The sequence below is a fragment of the Dermochelys coriacea genome, chromosome 7, assembly GCF_009764565.3.
Source record: "Dermochelys coriacea isolate rDerCor1 chromosome 7, rDerCor1.pri.v4, whole genome shotgun sequence".
In the NCBI taxonomy this organism is placed as follows: domain Eukaryota; kingdom Metazoa; phylum Chordata; order Testudines; family Dermochelyidae; genus Dermochelys; species Dermochelys coriacea.
Window position 1 is genome coordinate 39,680,406 of NC_050074.1, and position 17,554 is coordinate 39,697,959.

At 40.8% G+C, this 17,554-nt stretch overlaps 1 protein-coding gene across 6 annotated transcripts in view; it reads right to left on the reverse strand.

The window, feature by feature from the left end:
- SLC6A1 (solute carrier family 6 member 1) overlaps window positions 1–17,554 on the reverse strand; it is a 135,069-nt gene that overhangs the window by 10,199 nt on the left and 107,316 nt on the right. For all 6 annotated transcript variants that reach the window (XM_043518619.1, XM_038410844.2, XM_043518617.1 and 3 more), the window contains 4 exons: window positions 11,148–11,260; window positions 8,599–8,730; window positions 7,829–7,931; window positions 6,174–6,274 (listed from right to left, as the gene is read on the reverse strand). In XM_043518619.1, coding sequence (XP_043374554.1) covers window positions 6,174–6,274; window positions 7,829–7,931; window positions 8,599–8,730; window positions 11,148–11,260 — 449 coding nt within the window. The remainder of the gene's footprint in view (window positions 1–6,173; window positions 6,275–7,828; window positions 7,932–8,598; window positions 8,731–11,147; window positions 11,261–17,554) is intronic.

A 17,554-nucleotide genomic window follows, 5' to 3' on the forward strand; every position in this document is an offset into this window, starting at 1 on the left:
GCTGGGGCCTGGGGCAGCAAAGGGGCGGCAAGCCTGCCGGGAACTGGAGGGCTTTAAACTAGGTTCACCGGGGGAAGGAGACCAAAGCCCTGAGGTAAGTGGGAAAGCGGGATACCGGGAGGAAGCACAGGCAGGAATGTCTGTGAGGGGAGGGCTCCTGCCTCATACTGGGAATGAGGGACGATCAACAGGTTATCTCAAGTGCTTATATACAAATGCACAAAGCCTTGGAAACAAGCAGGGAGAACTGGAGGTCCTGGTGATGTCAAGGAATTATGACGTGATTGGAATAACAGAGACTTGGTGGGATAACTCACATGACTGGAGTACAGTCATGGATGGTTATAAACTGTTCAGGAAGGACAGGCAGGGCAGGAAAGGTGGGGGAGTAGCACTGTATGTAAGGGAGCAGTATGACTGCTCAGAGCTCCGGTACGAAACTGTGGAAAAACCTGAGTGTCTCTGGATTAAGTTTAGAAGTGTGTGCAACAAGAGTGATGTCATGGTGGGAGTCTGCTATAGACCACCGGACCAGGGGGATGAGGTGGATGAGGCTTTCTTCCGGCAACTCACGGAAGCTACTAGATCGCATGCCCTGATTCTCATGGGTGACTTTAATTTTCCTGATATCTGCTGGGAGAGCAATACAGCGGTGCATAGACAATCCAGGAAGTTTTTGGAAAGCGTAGGGGACAATTTCCTGGTGCAAGTGCTAGGGGAACCAACTAGGGGGAGCGCTTTTCTTGACCTGCTGCTCACAAACCGGGTAGAATTAGTGGGGGAAGCAAAAGTGGATGGGAATCTGGGAGGCAGTGACCATGAGTTGGTTGAGTTCAGGATCCTGACGCAGGGAAGAAAGGTAAGCAGCAGGATACGGACCCTGGACTTCAGGAAAGCAGACTTTGACTCCCTCAGGGAACAGATGGCCAGGATCCCCTGGGGGACTAACATGAAAGGGAAGGGAGTCCAGGAGAGCTGGCTGTATTTCAAGGAATCCCTGTTGAGGTTACAGGGACAAACCATCCCGATGAGTCGAAAGAATAGTAAATATGGCAGGCGACCAGCTTGGCTTAATGGTGAAATCCTAGCGGATCTTAAACATAAAAAAGAAGCTTACAAGAAGTGGAAGGTTGGACATATGACCAGGGAAGAGTATAAAAATATTGCTCGGGCATGTAGGAAAGATATCAGGAGGGCCAAATCGCACCTGGAGCTGCAGCTAGCAAGAGATGTCAAGAGTAACAAGAAGGGTTTCTTCAGGTATGTTGGCAACAAGAAGAAAGCCAAGGAAAGTGTGGGCCCCTTACTGAATGAGGGAGGCAAGCTAGTGACAGAGGATGTGGAAAAAGCTAATGTACTCAATGCTTTTTTTGCCTCTGTTTTCACTAACAAGGTCAGCTCCCAGACTGCTGTGCTGGGCATCACAAAATGGGGAAGAGATGGCCAGCCCTCTGTAGAGATAGAGGTGGTTAGGGACTATTTAGAAAAGCTGGACGTGCACAAGTCCATGGGGCCGGACGAATTGCATCCGAGAGTGCTGAAGGAATTGGCGGCTGTGATTGCAGAGCCCTTGGCCATTATCTTTGAAAACTCGTGGCGAACGGGGGAAGTCCCGGATGACTGGAAAAAGGCTAATGTAGTGCCCATCTTTAAAAAAGGGAAGAAGGAGGATCCTGGGAACTACAGGCCAGTCAGCCTCACCTCAGTCCCTGGAAAAATCATGGAGCAGGTCCTCAAAGAATCAATCCTGAAGCACTTAGAGGAGAGGAAAGTGATCAGGAACAGTCAGCATGGATTCACTAAGGGAAGGTCATGCCTGACTAATCTAATCGCCTTTTATGATGAGATTACTGGTTCTGTGGATGAAGGGAAAGCAGTGGATGTATTGTTTCTTGACTTTAGCAAAGCTTTTGACACGGTCTCCCACAGCATTCTTGTCAGCAAGTTAAGGAAGTATGGGCTGGATGAATGCACTATAAGGTGGGTAGAAAGCTGGCTAGATTGTCGGGCTCAACGGGTAGTGATCAATGGCTCCATGTCTAGTTGGCAGCCGGTGTCAAGTGGAGTGCCCCAGGGGTCGGTCCTGGGGCCCGTTTTGTTCAACATCTTCATAAATGATCTGGAGGATGGTGTGGATTGCACTCTCAGCAAATTTGCGGATGATACTAAACTGGGAGGAGTGGTAGATACGCTGGAGGGGAGGGATAGGATACAGAAGGACCTAGACAAATTGGAGGATTGGGCCAAAAGAAATCTAATGAGGTTCAATAAGGATAAGTGCAGGGTCCTGCACTTAGGATGGAAGAATCCAATGCACCGCTACAGACTAGGGACCGAATGGCTCGGCAGCAGTTCTGCGGAAAAGGACCTAGGGGTGACAGTGGACGAGAAGCTGGATATGAGTCAGCAGTGTGCCCTTGTTGCCAAGAAGGCCAATGGCATTTTGGGATGTATAAGTAGGGGCATAGCGAGCAGATCGAGGGACGTGATCGTTCCCCTCTATTCGACACTGGTGAGGCCTCATCTGGAGTACTGTGTCCAGTTTTGGGCCCCACACTACAAGAAGGATGTGGATAAATTGGAAAGAGTACAGCGAAGGGCAACAAAAATGATTGGGGGTCTAGAGCACATGACTTATGAGGAGAGGCTGAGGGAGCTGGGATTGTTTAGTCTGCAGAAGAGAAGAATGAGGGGGGATTTGATAGCTGCTTTCAACTACCTGAAAGGGGGTTTCAAAGAGGATGGCTCTAGACTGTTCTCAATGGTAGCAGATGACAGAACGAGGAGTAATGGTCTCAAGTTGCAATGGGGGAGGTTTAGATTGGATATTAGGAAAAACTTTTTCACTAAGAGGGTGGTGAAACACTGGAATGCGTTACCTAGGGAGGTGGTAGAATCTCCTTCCTTAGAGGTTTTTAAGGTCAGGCTTGACAAAGCCCTGGCTAGGATGATTTAACTGGGACTTGGTCCTGCTTTGAGCAGGGGGTTGGACTAGATGACCTTCTGGGGTCCCTTCCAACCCTGATATTCTATGATTCTATGATTCTATGGACCACCCAAAGAAGAACTGCCCCCTTGGAGGAGGGCAAACTCAGCTGGAGGCGGACGAGAGAGCGACTGACCAGCCAGTGGGCCACCCACAAGAGGTAGCGAAGGTCGCAACCTGGATGGAAGGGACCCCGCAGGAGGGCGGGACCCAGACCGTCGCCGGGAGGTCTTCACTCAGGAAACCCAGACAGACTGGGCCAGGATCCAGGTGGGGGTAGAGCAGGTGGCAGCGGGAACCCAGATCTGAAGAAAGAGGGCCTGGGGGACCCTAACCTGCGTGCGTGGCTGGAGACTGCAGTGGAGGCCCAAACCTGGGAGGTCTCGGAGGAAAAGTGTGCGAGCCTGGAGGGCTAATCCTGGGGAGCCCAGGCCAAGAGGCCCTCCTACCCCCAGGTGTGGGGATTTTGGGGGGGTGTAGTGGGGTGGTCACCCACTCCTGCCTGGAAGGGTTTAAAACAACCCTGGGAGAGGGCTGGGAAAGGGGAAAAGTTGGGCTGATTGGGAGGCAGCCTCAGCTGGGGCCATGGCCCAGACTGACCCAGCTGACCCTATAAAAGCCAGGGAAGTCAGGAGCAGAAGGACTCTCTCTAGCGAGGGAGGGACCTGGCTGCTGGGAGCATGCCAAGTACCTGAGGTGGAGCAGGGCTGGAGGAAGGCTAGAGGAGCTGGGGAGCTCTGGCTCGGAAACCCCCCAGGCTGCAGGCCTAGTGGAAGGCCAAATAGGTACTGGGGTTGCAGAGGGCAGCCCAAGGGGTAGGCAGAGGCAGCAGGTCCAAACCCCCCTTGCCATGATGAGTGGCGCTTACACTGCAGTCGGCCCCAGGCAACAGGGGCTAGGTGATGACTGGCCGTGGCCATAGCCTGAGGCGAGGTGGGGGTAGAGGGTCCCCCAGGGAGGGGAGACAGATCTGTGCAGGGTACTGCAGGTGGCAGCACCCCGGTGTGAAAGGGGGCACCGGGATCCAGGGCCCAGCAGCAAGTGGGATATAGGCTTGCAGAGGGTGCTCCGGAGGCTGGAATGCTAACTCCCTAGACGACCAGCAGGAGGCACCACAGTCCCATAACCTCCAATTTATACAAGAAAAACCAGATAGCAACATGTTTGTAAAACAGGCATGGACTCCCGTAGCAAACCATTAGCCTCCCAATTTGTAGACTTCTCTCTCCATCTAGGCCTTTGATCCAGCTTCTATGCACATACAGCCAAACACTTTAATTAAAGAATGACATTAACATGATGCTATGCTGAAGCTTAAATCCCTCAGCAGTCAGGAAATCCGGTTTATTTGAAAAATAACTTTAACTTCATCTTTTGTATTTATGCATTATGCAGTTGTCCATTCCATGTTTACATAACATTGAACAAGGTGAGCTAGAGGGCTTAAAAGTCTGATTTATATGTTTTTGTAATGAGTATAGTGACTTGTTATGAGCAAGCTAATGAAAAGTCCTTTTGTAACTTGTAAAACTTTCAGATTTTTTTATAACAATTGAAATTAAATGTAAATACATTTAAAATTAGTTTACTGTTTCTCCCTACTAAATATAATATATGATGCAATACAATTACATTTTTAGCCTTTATTAATAAAGTATTAGATAATTTTGTTAACATATTGGCCATAATCATAAACAAAAATCATTAATTTGACCAGTAGAAAGGATTTTCTGAACTAGATGAGAATGTTTCATCAAGTCTGCTTTTATCACTGGCTTCCCTGGAGTTCCATGCAGATTCACATCAGTATAACATCTAGCAGAATTTGGACCATTAACTTCAAAAGGGACTTCCTACATGATTCATGTGAAAATGATGTGACATTTGATTAACTATTTTTGCATCTCTACACATTCAACTCAAATTTTTAAATGTTCAGTTAGATACTCAAGCATGTGTCTGATTTTAAGCATGAGTAGTTTCAATAAAGTCACAAGCTTAACCTCAGATACATGCTTACATACCTTGCTGAAATGCGGTCTGTGCATTTATTAGAGCTGATCAGAAAATGTTTCCTTCCCTTATCTATGAGGAACACAATCATTTAAGTCAAAACTGTCAGCAGAAATTTTAAACTTTTCATTAAAAAAAGAAAACCCCTAATGCTGAAAACTTTTGTTTTTTAGCTTTTTGGGTTTCTAATGAAAAATTCCTAGGAAAGTGGACACTCTTTGTCTAAAATTTTCATTTTAGTTAAAACCCCAATTTTCCATTGACCAGTCCTACTGATCATGCCAGGAAAGGTGAAAACATAACTCATACACACACAAGTGGGCAACATTTCAAGGTTTTTCTGCCTTATTTTAATGGGTTTAAATCTCAAATTTAACACTGCATCAACATTATCTTTGTGTTGAGTGCACACAGAGACAATGAGCTTGGAGATGGGAAGGTTGAGCAAGGAACAGAAAAATGAAGAGTTGAGACACTTCTGATGTAAGGAGACACATCAATGTTCATTAAATGTTTTCTCCTCAATGTAGCCTTCTATTTCCTCCAATTCAGTTTACTGAAACTCTTTCTAGTTAAAGAAATGCTGCAGTTTGCCTCTCTCTGCTTATGTATTTCTCTGAGAGAAATACATATGGTTTATGCAGTTAAAGCTACATCTATAGTTCATGATGCACAGAAACTTGTCTGGATTTGTCAGCAAAGCAGATACCAGCAGCTGATGACTCAATCTGGTGGCACAGTCAACAGAGTTCCATGAAGGAAGTGACTCTGGCCTGCAGCACTTACACATTCTGTTGTCTCTACTTGTAACGCCTGTGAAGGAATATAGTTTATAGGAAGTGGGCACTTTTGGTGCATTCTAGACCTTGGAACAGGACAGCTATATCATGTTTAACTATACAGGATATACCATACACAATTTGCCATCTCCACCATCAAGCTACTCACCACTTCTGAAAGCATAAACCCTAGAATTCTGCAAGTCATTCGTTTCTTAGACCAATTCCAAAAGATTGGTATTCCAGGGGCCTGATTATCCTGTCTCGTCTCTCTCTTACATTAGTCTTAACTGTCAGGATTTGCATTAATGTGCTAAGATAGCATGACTATATTCTAGCACATATTGAAGTCATTTATATCCTTCATATCACAGTATAACAATTTTGTTCCTTACTGCCACGATGATAGGAGTAAAGAAAGACCAGCAAAGTTTCCACCAGATGCAGGGTCTGTATCCCACCATCTCCTGGATGTTGTCATAAAATCTGTTAACACCTAGAACACAGAAATAAAAAGAAGAAAGAAATTTTTGTCTGATGGATGATGATAGCACAACTGGTCTGAGCTAATAAAGACCCTTTTAATGCACATTCAATAATGTGGTCAAGGAGCATTTGTCTCAAAGTCTATACAGACTATAGCAAAACTTTGCAGTTAACTGAACAGGAGAAAAAAATGCATGCAAATGCCATGAAAAACAGGACTTTTATATATTGTTCTCATTGCACCACATTATGGGTCAAATCAGTGACGTTGTACTCGTTGCTGCCAGCAGTCAATTTCACTCCATGAGTATGTTGAAAAGTTCCTTAACATCATTAGATTGTAATGACAACACTATCACTCAGGTTAGCAAAAACTCTTCAAGCTTTGTTAGAATATAAGAGATTTAGTCTGAGATTTTCTAAAGAAGCCTTCATAATCCCAGCCTCAACTAGTAGGAGAGGGAATGAGAGTGTTCTTTAATGCCTTATACAGATGCATTAATTGCAAACAGCAGTTTTTGTTTATGTGTATGATCTACCACTATTCTGTCATCCTTCAAAAAGTGCAAACCTGCAGATCTGCACATTGTCCGCATCTGGGATACCTAGTGTTACATTTCTTTCTTATTCACATGTTGGATTGTTCCTTTCCATCCAAACATGGTTTATTCCTATTAAAGACCTCATCCAAAGCCCATTACAAGCAATGGAAAGTCTCCCACTGACTTCTGCAGGTTTTTGATCAAGCCCTCAATGCAAATCCAAGTTGCTAAATTGTTCCTGTCTGACAGAGAAATGATGATTGTTACCGTTCTGGCTTGGACATGAGGCATATAGTAGTCAGCAAAGCCCTTACATCAAGATTCATATATAGACATGTTTCAGAGTAGCAGCCGTGTTAGTCTGTATCCGCAAAAAGAACAGGAGTACTTGTGGCACCTTAGAGACTAACAAATTTATTTGAGCATAAGCTTTCGTGAGCTACAGCCCACTTCATCATACCGATAGAATAATATATGGACATGACCATGTTTGGCATAAGCCTGGACACAACCCAATATCAAACTTGCAAACACCGAGGGCAGAACATGGTATACATTTTGTTGCCTTGCTTATGCACAGGCAGCAACTTTTTTTTGGCAAGGCTTTTAATCTTCAAAAGAAAAAAATTGGGCCGATCTGTTCTGCATTCCTGTGTATCACTCCAGCAACGAAGAAGCAACTAAAGCTGGATCGGAAGAAAACTTCTTCGTTCTAACACAGGATTACAAATAAATATGAAGACACACATGTAATACTTTCCTTCCCGCAACTGCTGATATTATTCTCTGGGGTGTTTTAGAGAGTCATACACCATAGACCAAATTCTACACTAAGATGTGCATAACCTACCGGGCCGTAAGGAGGTTGTACGCATGCAAATGAAAGCAAAATCTGGCCCCATATTTAGATAAACAGAATACTGAACAAAATGGGTCTTAATAAGTGAAACTGGCCCCTCTCTTTCACAAAATTTATAGTCTCACTACCCCATGCAGCATAAAGAGACGAACATATCACATACCATAGCACCAGGATATAGAGATACACTCAAAGAATACAAGAAACAATAGGCTCATTCCACTTGCAGAGTAATAGTCAAACAGCTTGAACACATAAATTCCACCCTGTGAGATACAAGAAACAAATGACTGAAGTTAGCACATTTCACCTAGTATTTGTATTGAAGACAGGTTAACATTTCTCATTAATATTTTTGTAGCTGTCTATTATTATCGTTCTATTATTATATTTTTATTATGATTTTAAAATTGTAGTTTAATTTTGTGAAAAGCTATATAATGCTTAAGATTGTATTGATTGCCTTTTAAGAGATCAGTAGTTATTGAGAACTAGAATAATGTTAACCAATTAGCTTGCATATATAAATTACAAACTCCTGATTAGCTCTGCATTCAGTAATTTTTCTGAACTAATTTGCAACCAGTCAATTCATAATAATAATAATTAATACTTTTTTGTTTCATAGTTAAGGATTAAGGATTTCAAAGAGCCTTAGGAACCTTGGATGAGATTCCCAACTGCGGTAAATCAGCATAGCTCTAGTGACTTCAATATGCTAATCTTTATGTCTTGAGCAAATCTTCAGAGGTAATGATAGTTTTTGTCCATCTCCAGTTTCTGCCCTCTTTAGTATATTTCCTTATAAATATATTAACTTTATAGCCACAGTGGAGGGTTTTTTCCATTCTTCAGCTTCTTAGTGAACTTGATTGAAACAATAAACATTGTAGGTAAGCTTTCAAAATAAAAATCCCTTTATATAAAACTTACCTGAGTAATATTGGACAGTCCTATCAGATAGGAAACAACGCACACAATAGCAATGAAGATTTCTCTTCGATTGCGTAATAACTTTGGAAATTCATCCACCAAAGCTGTTATGAATCCTTCCACAGTACAGAACTGCAAGTAGAGTTACAGGTTATACACAACACAATAAAACTGCAGTGTTAGATTTAAATCAACATTTTCAAAAGCATTCAGCGCTGCCCTACAGTGCTGCTCCCATTGATGTCAATGGAAAATTCAGTAGGTGCAACTATTGGCCAGTGCTGAACACTTCTGAAAATCCTTTTTACTGGTTATTAAAATCTATGCAAAAAAATTATCCTTCTGGCACAACTCTTACAAATTAACATATGCTTCATTATGATTAAGTGTTGTTTCTTTTGTGATGGAAGAAGAAGTGCATACAGCCTAAGCAAACAATTGTGCATGTGCTTGATTGGCATTTCTTACATGAAGAACATTAAATATATGCATAAAAGCTTGCCAGACTGGGCACCTCAACTGGAAGGTGAAAAACTCAGGGTTGGATCCTTATTTGGTATATATCACCGTAGCTCCATTCAGTCAATGGAATAATGCCAATCTACACCAGCTGAGGATCTGAAACCCCATGGGGAAACTTAAGAAAAATTACCAACAGAAAGTTATTTTCATAATGTCAACTGAAATCAAGCAAGCCTGCTGTATGTGCAGTTACAGTCATTTTTAGAAGTGAAATCATGACTTAGCCAATATTTGCAGTTGTTCTTATAGAGCATGAAATGTTTCATTAATAACTGATGGAGCAGTTAGACAGAAAAAAGAAGAAAACCTGACAGCCTGTAGACATATCTTGTTTGTAATAATATTAGAGTATCTTCCTCAGCTGTTACAGTAGCCTAGAGACAAGCTCTCTCAAGAATATTTTTGACCCAATTAATTTCACAGTAGTTCCCCAGAGTGAATGTTGTGGTTTATAGTTTTTCAATGAACTCCAGGCTTGACAAAGGAAATAGCAAAAATGAGAATCTTTGGTTTCTTTTCATATCTGTTGGCAAAATGCCTTGCTTTTCTTTTTTGTTTTTTAAACACTTCTTGGCAAGGGCTGCAATCAATCAGTTTGGCTATCAGAAAAACACAGAATTTTGTTCTAATTAATTAAAGGCTATTGCAGTACTAGTCAAATGTAAGCAGTCCCGCAGGTTATGTACCATCAATGCCATATGATTTAGTAATCAAATGGAGAATTGTTATTTGCAAAGGTCCCTTACACTGCAACTGTGTGTATGGATCCCTGCATCGATGATGAACTTCAGAATGGCTTTATACAGGGTTCTTCATGCTCATGACCAGTGGCAGAATCATGGTCTACAAAGGTATTTTGTAAATTAATGGAATTTAGAGAAAATGAAAATACTGTCACTTCTTTGGCAATTAAAATATAAACCACCTAGTCCCTTTCTGTGATGGAAATATGTTCTTGCGGCTGTATGAAGTTTTCAAGTTTTTTAAGCACTCTAAGTCCAGAAAAGATTTTCTCCAAAGTGTGATTCTTTCGCATCTTGTTTTTCAGTGCGGCAGACTGGCTGAACAGCTAAGTTCTATACTGACTATTAATTCCCAGGTGAAATTCAAGATTAAGGTTAACATGTATAAAGTTCTTCCTGGTTTAGGCCCCAGTATCTCAGAGACCTGCTTCCTTTCCACATGCTACCATGACAACTGTGCTAGGCTGTCTCTCTTCTGTTTGTCCCTCAGATGCCAGAGACAAGGTTTCTCAGTAGTAGCCATTTGCCTCTTGAATTCGCACCTATGGGTTATACTTCCAATCCTGCAATTTACTATATTTAGAATGAGATGCAAGATGGCCTCTTGGTCCACACCTTCTGCTAGTTGTAGGTTCTCGAGTCTCCTTGCACTTGGTCTACTAGCTAGACTTTTCCAGTTATCAATTTAGCTGTTAAGTCAGGCGCTGCAGGGAGTCATAGCGTATATGATTCCTTTGTCAGGAAATATTTGTTGTGTCTAAACCTTTAAACTGTGTCCAAATATTGCCACAGTGATGGACACCTCAGAAATGTTTATAACCAATAATATAAAATTGTTAATAATTAAGGGGGAGGCCCTTTTGTTTGCAGAGTACACATCCTGCATACTGTACCTACTTTTGTTGCAGCCGCTGACTCTGAGGTTTGGAACTAGCAGTTCCTGTGGAAAGGAAAGTGGCTCAGTACCAGTTGCTGGCCTTCAGAAAATCCCAAACCCTTAGGTTCCCTCCCACAGCTGTCTACCCCATTCCACTAGAAATGGTCCTGTACTCAATGATAGCTTACAGTGTGAAATGCACAGAAAGAGATACTGTATGTCATTAGAAAGACAAGGTGAATCACCAATAAAAGATATTTACCTCACTCACCTTGCCTCTCTAATATCCTGGCACCAACATGGCTACAACAACACTGCATACTGTGTGTCATGTCATACATACTACAGAAAATAATTAGCCTTCCTTAGTAAGTATTTTTAAAAGAATCAACAGTAAGCAACATTACCTGGCTATCAATTCCAAGCATAAGCAACATGGAGAAGAACAGAATTGCCCACAATGGAGAGATAGGTAACTGTGTCACTGCTTCTGGATAAGCTAAAAATGCCAGTCCAGGACCTGGTAACAGAAACAAGAGATGGGTTATTAATTGTATATCTTTATTTTATCTTTGATACAATGCAACAGTATGGTCAGGGTATTTGCACTCTATGGTACTTCTGTTTTAGGTTTGTTTGCTAGTCTGAAGACTAATGAGGTGCAAGTTGGGGTGGGATAGCGAGATCAGGGAAATAAGAGAGAGAAAATAGACTCCTCTATAGAGAAAGTAGTAAGTGGTATCTCAGGTTCCAATGTTTTAAATTAGATGTTGTTCAAAATGCTGCTCTTAAAAGGCTGCCTGTATCAGTTTTGATACTGCAAATATGCTTGCCTCTCTGGGACAGAATTTACATCTTCAGGCTCCTTGGTGAACTCTCTCTGCCTTGAACCTACACTCAAACAGCGGTGATAGCTGTAATAGCTAGAACAGTCCTTAGGAAATGTGGAGACACTTCCCCTCTAATGTATGCAGAATAATAAATAAAAGGAATATAAAAGATAGCGCTGATAGAGATGCAGATTCACTTTCCAGTATTAAGAATAGGACCATTTGCTATTTCATGGAATGATTTCTATTGCAATATACATTACTCTAACATAAGAAGTGTCTTCTGACAGTGGTCAGGGCCAGATGCTTCAGCGCGAATGAACAGAACAGGGCAATTTTGAATGATCCATCCTGTCGTCCAGCACCAGCTTCTGGCAGTTGGAGGTTTAGGGGCACCCGGAGCACGAGGTTGCATTCCTAGCGATGTGGGTAATAGCCACTGATGGACCTATCCTCTATTAATTTATCTAATTATTGTTTGAACTCAGTTGACAACATCCCCTGGCAACGAGTTTCACAGGATGACTTCGCACTATGTGAAGAAGTACTTCCTTTTGTTAGTTTTAAACCTTCTGCCTATTAATTTCATCTAGTGATGACTAGTTCTTGTGTTATATGAAGGGGTAAGTAGCATTTTTCTATTCACTTTTTCCAAACCATTCATGATTTTGTCGACCTCTACCATGTTCCCTCTTAAACATCGCTTTTCTAAGATGAATAGTCTGAGTCTTTTTAATCTCTTCTCATATGGAAGGTGTTCCATGCCCCTTATCATTTTCTTTGACCTTCTCTGTACCTTTTCCAATTCTAATATATCTTTTTTGAGAGGAAGCAACCAGAACTGCACACTGTATTCAAGGTGTGGGCAGACCATGGATTTATATAGTAGCATTAAGATATTTTCTGTTTTATTATCTATTCCTTTCTTAATGGTTCCGAACATTCTGTTCGCTTTTTTGACTGCTGCTGTACATTGAGCAGATGTATTCAGGGAACTATCCACGATGACTCAAAGATCTTCTTGAGTGGTAACAGCTAATTTAGATCCCACCATTTTGTGTTTGTAGTTGTGATTATTGTTTCCAATGTGCATTACTTTGGATTTTTCAGTATTGAATTTCAGCTGCTGTTTTGTTGCCCAGTCACCTAATTTAGGGAGATCCTTCTGTAATGTTTCGCTTTCAGCTTTGGACTTAACTATCTTGAGTAATTTTGTGTCAACTGCAAATTTTGCCACGTCACTGTTCACTTCTTTGTCCAGATCATTTATGAATACGTAGAACAGCATTGGTCCCAGTATGCTTGGTCTTTTTACTATTAAACACAAGAAGTGGAAGGTGAAGGGGAAAATGACCCTTATTAAAAAAGGAAAGAGTGTGTGTTTTTGTTGTCTCAGCACATTGGGAACTAGCTGTTGGTAGGCTGATGGAGAAACTCATAGTAGTAATCATAGAAATAAAATTGGAGTACCTCTTCCTCAAGTGGACATCCTAGTTATTAACTGTAAATTCAATATAATCCTTATTCAGTTTTCACAGAAGATAACTACATCTGTGATAACTGGCAGGGACATACTGTAGCTGTTGGAACAGCGAAGCAGCAAACATTAGATATCTGAATGTTATCATCTTCTAAGATGCTTACCTTCCAATATCCTCATTGCATATACTTCGACCTTTGCTGATCAGCATTATTAAATATGATTGGAATGCCTCCGACATGACAAAAATCCCAGAAAGAGAAATATGTCCTTGCTTTTGCTGTGTTCATATGCATTAATCAAACACAAAGCAAAGTTTGTGATGGTAGTATCTTTAAAACTCTCACTTCATACTACTTTTTACAAAATGAAACTGGAGCATTTAGAGAAAGTGATGTCAAGAATAAATACATCAAGACTCAAAGAGCAAATATTTCAGATGGCAATTTGCAACCCCGTCAGAAAAGATGTGATGAATTATCAAGCCTACATGTTTAAAAAGAATATTAGAGGTTGGCCCAACCCAATATAGCAGATCTGAATTGCTCCATAATTTTGGGTTGCAGATTCTGAACTAGGATCTGCATCCACATTTGGGGGTTGGTTCCTATCTCTGGACCAGACCAAAAATCCCAGCTTGAACTAATGCTCTTATAATATACAGTGTATGAAATCCACATGTGGGCCTAAGCTCCTTTCTAATAATGATGATGCTCTATATCTAACAAAAGGGAGCAAATATTATTCATAGCTTAATCCAAATCACAGTCTGATTATATATATAAAGGACAATATGAGCCACATTTTTACCAGTGTTGCTTCATGAGTTGATAAGCAAAACAGAGTCTGCTTCCAAAATCAAATCCCAGCAGGAACATGGAACTGCCAAACCAGATCTGGCTATTGCACAACATCTGTAGTGTAATTGTCAAATGAAATATACATAATATTCCAAAAGCCAGAGCCATAGCAAATGTCATAAGATGCCTTTCCCAATTTATGTAGCCTATCTCCTGTTCGTAAAATCTAAGGAATGCCATCTGGCTGGTATTTTTCATTACTATTTGCATATTCTATTATACCAACAGCACTGAGAGAAGTAGCATTACAGCACTATACAAACCAGAGAGTCATGTGCTCTCTGATTCTACAGAAAGGCTCTTTACAAGAACAGCTGCTGATAATATTGACTAAAATCTAAGTCCAAAGATAGCCATATCATAGTTTCATGATACTGCATATTACTTTTTCAGAATCAAGGAGATGTGAAGCTCTGAATATGTGGAAGAAAAAATTTTTGACAAATAATACATGGTACCTGTTTTGGATTTTAAGTACTATATCAACATTAGAAGAGTTTACTTCAAGATTAGAAACCAACACAGCTCTCTGAACTAGTCCACTTCTGTCTTAACTCTCTCTCCACTGTCCAAACATCATTGGGTAAAGTAGTATTTTGGACAAAAAAAGCCCCCAAACATAATTATGACACAAAATAAACATTACTAGCACAGTCATAATCTCTTAGCAGATTAACTGTGATTTATTTAACATAGAGTCCTTTTTTTGTAAACTGGGCTGAAAGTGGGGGGGGGTTTAAAATCAGGAAGGTCATTTAATAATTTCCCCATAAGTGTACTGCTCTCATAACTATTCTGTAATTGTGGGTCATTCTGGTATTTGTCTGTTATTTTAAAAATGTAAGAACCAAACTGTAAAGAGAGAATGACCCACTCTGAAAACATTCTTGCTGTTTCTGTTTCCTTTCTGCTCATCTCACATTGTAAGGAAGAGCCCACGAGATTTTGCCAAGAGTTGCTAAGTGCACCTGTAAGAATACATATAGTAGCAGATGCCCACTACTATTTTTCAGCATGAAGCAGCTACAGCTGTTAGTTTATCAATCAAAACTTACTTTAATAAGTTAAAGTGACTAATTATCCTATATAATAAAATTGATGTAATATAAATATTGGACACATATGCACATTAGATTCCACTGAACAAAAGGAATGGGCGAGCAGAAGTCAAAGAACACTATCGCTGTTAGAGTTGTGCTAGTCTGGCTGCTTTTGCTTCAAAAAGGTATGAGAGAGCATTTTTGGTTTTAAGTCATATGGATGTGTAACTTCCAAGTTTTGCTTTGAGATTCTTTGAATTCTTGAACCCATGTCTTTCAAAGCAAAAATCTCAGAAAGTGCAGACACACACACAAAGATGAATACTGTAGTCAATTTTAACAGCTGCAGCTACTCAATGAACTGCTTCACTATTTTTTTAAACCTTCAAAAACCTGACAATTTCACTTGATTTTGAGTCAAAACTATGGAAAAACTAACCCGTGCAGTTTCAGTGCAAACCCATGAACTGACCCAGGTTTATTCCGTAGAGCATCCAAGTCCACTTGAAACTGACAACTACATTCTTGCGATCCTCAGAGGACCTTCGAATTAACAGGCAGCTTGTATGGCAAATTACTTATTACAAGAAAATTATTATTGAATTGGTGTTACGGCATACGCTCAGCACCACCTCTGAAGATACTACAGTTTGGACTAGGGGTGTGTGAATTGCAGTGTGCACCAAAATGCTGGAGAGTGTGGATGCTGTGAACATGAACTGTTTGAAGAGGAGTATGTTAATGCGAACTAGGAACCTTACAGTCACACCTGCAGTCTCCATACGCGGGAGTTAAAGTGCAGAGCTTTGTTGGACATGGATTTTCACACCCTCATATTCCAAACTGTGGGGGCATAGCAGACAAGCCTGAGGACTGCTCTTATTTTGCAGTCACAGTTTCTCTTTTCTATATCTCTGTGTCAAGGTTCCTTCCCCACTCTGAACTCTAGGGTACAGATGTGGGGACCTGCATGAAAACCTCCTAAGCTTACTTTTAGCAGCTTAGGTTAAAACTTCCCCAAGGTACAAACTATTTTACCTTTTGCCCTTGGACTTCCACTGCCACCACCAAACATCCGGGTTTATTTTTGTAGAAAAAGTTGTTTGGAAACGTCTTTCCCCCCAAAATCCTCACCGAAACCTTGCACCCCCCTGCCTGGCAAAGGCATGATAAAAATCCTCACCAATTTGCATAGGTGACCACAGACCCAAACCCTTGGATCTTAAAAACAATGAAAAAAGCATTCAATTTCTTACAAGAAGAATTTTAATATAAGAAAAGGTAAAAAGAATCACCTCTGTAAAATCAGGATGGTAAATACCTTACAGGGTAATTAGATTCAAAATATAGAGAATCCCTCTAGGCAAGACCTTAAGTTACAAGAAAGACACAAAGACAAGAATATTCATTCTATTCAGCACAGTGTATTTTCTCAGCCATTGAAAGAAATCAGAATCTAACGCATATTTAGCTAGATTACTTACTAAGTTCTAAGACTCCATTCCTGTTCTGTCCTCGGCAAAAGCATCACACAGACAGACGCAGACCCTTTGTTTCTCCCTCCCTCCAGCTTTGAAAGTATCTTGTCTCCTCATTGGTCATTGTGGTCAGGTGCCAGCGAGGTTATCCTAGCTTCTTAACCCTTTACAGGTGCAAGGGTTTTTCCTCTGGGCGGGAGGGATTTTAAAGGTGTTTACCCTTCCCTTTATTTTTATGACACTCTCCATCAGAGATTTTTTTTTAACACACACACACACACACACACACACACACACACTAACCTCAAACCAACCAAGTTTCATGAGGTTCCAGGTTTCCTTTCAAACATTTCACAGATATCTGAACAGTATGAGACAAAGCTGGTATTTCTGTTTAAAATAATTCAGTGCATATTAATTAATATCCCCCCAAAATAAAAAAAATAAAAAGCTAGATATTAAACCATTTAACTTTGTATTAAAGTTTGATTTATAAATGGTTTATAATGGGTTAATAAATGACTAATAGATTTTATGAGCATGTTACAGACATGAATACTTTGTGTTACAGATGACTATAAGCACATCAATAGAAGGTGTTAGTAATAAGCCATCTATTGACCTATTGGACTGTATAATGACTGATTAGCAATGTATTAAAATATCTATTAACGCTTTGTAAACTATTTATAAATGGAAGTTGACTGCACAGCTTAACACATTAAACTCTCTTACATTTCCTTGACTGTAGAAATGGTAGCCATTTGAACAAAGCCTGGAAATTCAGCTGGCTATCATTTCTGCTTCAATATTCTATATGTAATATCCATGCCAAATGGATCTGATCAGTGTTTTTCTTATCCCTCGTCTATAAAACCATTCTGTGATATTCCCAGAAGGGACAATCATAGGTGGAATAATCAGAACAGAAACAGTCTTCTCCTTTTATATTATTCTGAACTTCCTGCTCCACCTGCTGACATACCAACCCAGTATTCACCTCCAGCCTTCTTTCAGGCTGTACTTAATAAAGTCATTGTTAGCTAGCAGCGGGAGTGCTGGAAAAGGATTATTGTGGACATCTTCGAACTCAGAGTTCTGTCTTCAGGTGCACTGAAAGCTGGCA